Source organism: Arachis ipaensis, chromosome B06 (genome assembly GCF_000816755.2).
Source record: "Arachis ipaensis cultivar K30076 chromosome B06, Araip1.1, whole genome shotgun sequence".
Classification (NCBI taxonomy): Eukaryota; Viridiplantae; Streptophyta; class Magnoliopsida; order Fabales; family Fabaceae; genus Arachis; species Arachis ipaensis.
In genome coordinates, this window is record NC_029790.2 from 133,769,978 (window position 1) to 133,773,832 (window position 3,855).

At 34.7% G+C, this 3,855-nt stretch overlaps 1 protein-coding gene across 1 annotated transcript in view; it reads left to right on the forward strand.

Moving 5' to 3' along the window:
• Positions 1 to 3,855, forward strand: part of LOC107605547 (far upstream element-binding protein 2) — a 7,334-nt gene that overhangs the window by 1,021 nt on the left and 2,458 nt on the right. The window contains exons 2-5 of the mRNA XM_016307454.2: positions 221 to 504; positions 611 to 700; positions 810 to 881; positions 1,089 to 1,208. Of these exons, the coding sequence (XP_016162940.1) occupies positions 221 to 504; positions 611 to 700; positions 810 to 881; positions 1,089 to 1,208 (566 nt within the window). The remainder of the gene's footprint in view (positions 1 to 220; positions 505 to 610; positions 701 to 809; positions 882 to 1,088; positions 1,209 to 3,855) is intronic.

A 3,855-nucleotide genomic window follows, 5' to 3' on the forward strand; every position in this document is an offset into this window, starting at 1 on the left:
ATCAGGTCTTTTAATTTTTCTTGAATTTATTTATTTATAGAATAATTGATTTTGCTTTTGAAAGTTTGATCAAGAATATTTTGATTATAAATTGGTTTGAACTGAAAATAAGCTACTCCAGAAATCACTAATTCTCATCTTCAGTGTGTTAATTTATTTAAATTTAAATATTATTGAACTTAATAAATCTTAATCTTTTAGTGAATGTTTGGTGTTGCAGATGTGAAGGCTCAGTACTCGGTCCCTACCATTTCTCCTTCTGCGGTTTCTTATGGGTACCAGGGTGCGAGCAAGAAGATTGATATCCCCAATGGAAGGGTGGGTGTTATTATTGGCAAGGGTGGTGAGACCATCAAGTACCTTCAGCTCCAATCTGGGGCAAAAATTCAGGTTACCCGTGACATGGATGCCGACCCCAATTTGCCCACTAGGACAGTTGAGCTTACGGGCACTTCTGAAGCCATTGCTACTGCTGAGAAGCTCATCAATGAAGTTCTTGCTGAGGTACCGACGTTCTCAGAACTCTATGAATTTGTGATGCATCCGAAAAAAAGGTTGTAATTATATGAAATGTTTTGTTTAATGCTGTAAGTTATTGTGTTTTTAATAGGCTGAATCCGGAGGTTCTGGCATTGTTGCTAGACGAGTAGCTGGACAAGCTGGTTCTGATGAATTTGTGATGAAGATCCCAAATAACAAGGTATGTGAAGGTTTAAATTATTTGGTTTTATTCAACTCCGGTTCTTTCTTTCTTTCTTTCTCACCTTCACTGAACTTTATCTGGTGGATGGTTGGTCATGCGTTTCCAGGTTGGCCTTATAATCGGTAAAGGTGGGGAAACAATCAAGAATATGCAAGCTTCAACTGGTGCAAGAATTCAGGTCTGCCCTTTCAATTTTCAAATATTTGTCTTCTTTTGCTATTATATTCCAAACCCTTTTTCTTTTTCCTTTATATTTGTCCTTATATCTTTGACCGTAGTTTCTGATCACTGCTAGTATTAAAATTTGACTATGATAATCTCATACTTTTGAGATGTGGACTTTCAACCTGTTATTAGTGATATTGGCATTTTATGTATTTTTCAGGTGATTCCTCTTCATCTTCCCCCCGGTGACACATCCACAGAAAGAACATTAAAAGTTGAAGGGACACCTGAACAAATTGAGTCTGCAAAACAATTGGTTAATCAAGTCATCAGTGGTGAGGTATGTTTAGTGCACATATCCCTTTTATTGGATTGGGCTTTTGTTGTCATGTTTTGCTTGCCACTTCCCAAGTCTAGTTTATTTGTGCCCCTTCTATTTTCTGTATATATATGTTAATAATTCTGTAGTATGGTTGAGTTTATGGGTTGACTAGGTAATTTAATATTTGTTTTGTCACTGCCTGCTGATTGCTAGATGAATACTTGCACCTGTGATTTCCAGATTAGTCCATATTACTTTATGGGATCTTGAAACTTAAAACCGGACATGCTGAGAATTGTCATCATGCTACTTCACATTTATCTCTATTTTGCTTCTGGTTATTGCTTCTCTTCATCTATTGTAGGGGCAAAACTCATAATTTTTGAATTTTGTGAAGTATGTAATTGTTGTAAAACTGTGTAAAAGTTTGGCATGTTGGACTACTTAAAATGGGTTAGCTGGACTGGATTTGAGCTTGTGATTTCACGGCTAACGGGTTAAGATCATTTTGTCTCTAGTAAGTGCTATCTTTATCGGGATTCTGTTGTTAGCAGATGCAAAAGAACTTCATATTCTTTTATTTGCTGTTTTATTTTTAAATATACCTGTACAAAAAGTTAAAAGCAGATGGTGCACAAAGAATGATACTTTTCATGGATAATCAAAGCGGCATGAAGCTCTGCGCAAACAATGATAATGGTCAGAAGTCAAGATGTTGTATTGCAAATTTTGACAGTTTATCTGCCTGGTCTTTACAAGTTAAATCTTATTGGGTGAAAGGCTACTGTAGAAGTTATCCTTACTTTTTATATTTAAATATCAACTTCACATGAAGGCAACTGCATGTGAGTTTTCACCTTAAAAAATAAATTTACAGTAGAAGTTATTATTATGACCTATTGGATTCTTCATCCTTTCTTTTAAAACCTGTGCTTATCTGGCTCAAATACGGGCATGGATATGATAGTTACATGTACAGATTAATTATCTTTGGTATATAAAAGTTTATGGGAATTCCCAGAACTTCCAACGTTTTCTTGTTCTTCATTCAAATTATCTTGTGTTGGTGTGTTTATCTTGTATATTTTATACATAAATATACCTTCATTAATTTATTCAGATTTCAGAAAATTGGTTCAAGGGGATGGTGAACATGTTTAATTTGTAATTAGATTGGTCAATTTTCTTTTGCATAATACACCAAGCTCTTTAAGGACTGTTGTTCCTATTTGTGATTAAGTTATGCACTTTGTCCTCTGCTTTAGCTTAGCTCTTTGGAGCATCAAGGCTATGCTGTTATGTGATTGTTTTGTCCATACTGAGCTTGTTATTGGGACTATTGTAGGGTTTAGTTTGTTTTGGTGTGGACCATTAGTAATACCAACATGGACTCTCTTTGTTGGTTTTCCCTCAGCATGCCAATGTATGGCTGTCAATCTCAGGTTTGGTATATACTAAAGGGCAATAATCTCTTATTGATGTTTTGGCTTCGTCATATTTTGACTGGATATATATTTTCATAGAGTATTAACATCATCTTAGGTCATATCATTTGTGCATTTTTAGTCCATTGCTCAAAAAAATTATATACCTGAAACAACTATTTTATATACCATGCTGGACCTAATTTAGCAGAATAACTTGAAGCTTATCCTTTTTGAAGCTCTTGCCATTTTATTTTCCTCTCCCGAATTATTATTGCTTCCACTTTTCAATCTTATAGTTACTATTAACTTATTGAGGTCTCATATGTTGTAATTTCCCTTGGTATTTCGTTAACACTGTCATGAAACTACTCATCCCGAAAGCTTAAGCTGATAGGAGAATGCAACGTTAATAGTTATATCTCTAACACTTCCCCTCAAGCAAGAGCCTCTTTTGGGTTTGCTTGATTTCTGCATAGGCATTCTTTTTTCTTTTATTTGCCTTATGCTATTTTTTCACTTTTGGGGTTCACGAAAGATCAAACTCTGGACTTTTCGTACATAGAGCTCTGATACCATGTTATGAAATTATTCATCCCAAAAGTTTAAGCTGATAGGAGAATGCAACATTAATGGTTATATCTCTAACAAACACATGGTTGCCTTGTTTAAACATTGTGATTTGTGCTTGAGTTCATTATTTATTGCTCTAGTAATCATCCTCTAGTTAAAAAGGTGTTTCATCTGGAGGATGAAACTGAACTTTATCCTTTGAGGCTCTTGACGTTTGACTCCTTATTTTCATATTTCTGTCCAGTTGTCATTCTTACAGGATTCCTGACACATTTTTTGATGTTATTATTATACTTATTGTTATTATTATTTTAAATCTTTATCAGTGGTTTCTTATTCACGTATTTTACATTTCTTTTCCATCAATGTTTCCATGTTGTACATTGTGGCTTGTCTCCCTCTCTATTGTGAAGGCTCTTTTACTTTCTATTTTTGTTGCCTATGCCTATTCTCATAATTTGTCAGCTATAGTCTCTGTAACACTGTTGATATTTTAGGACCGAGTTTGGTAAGTTTATGGCTGTTGTCATAATTTCCCTTCTCCGCTTCCTTCTCCATTTGAATCCTAGTTGGTTTACTTGTGTGTTTATTTAATGTTCCAATTGAGCTTAACGTCTTTACTGAGGGGAGGGAAGGTTGAGGGTTTTTTTTTTTTTTTTTGTGCAGCA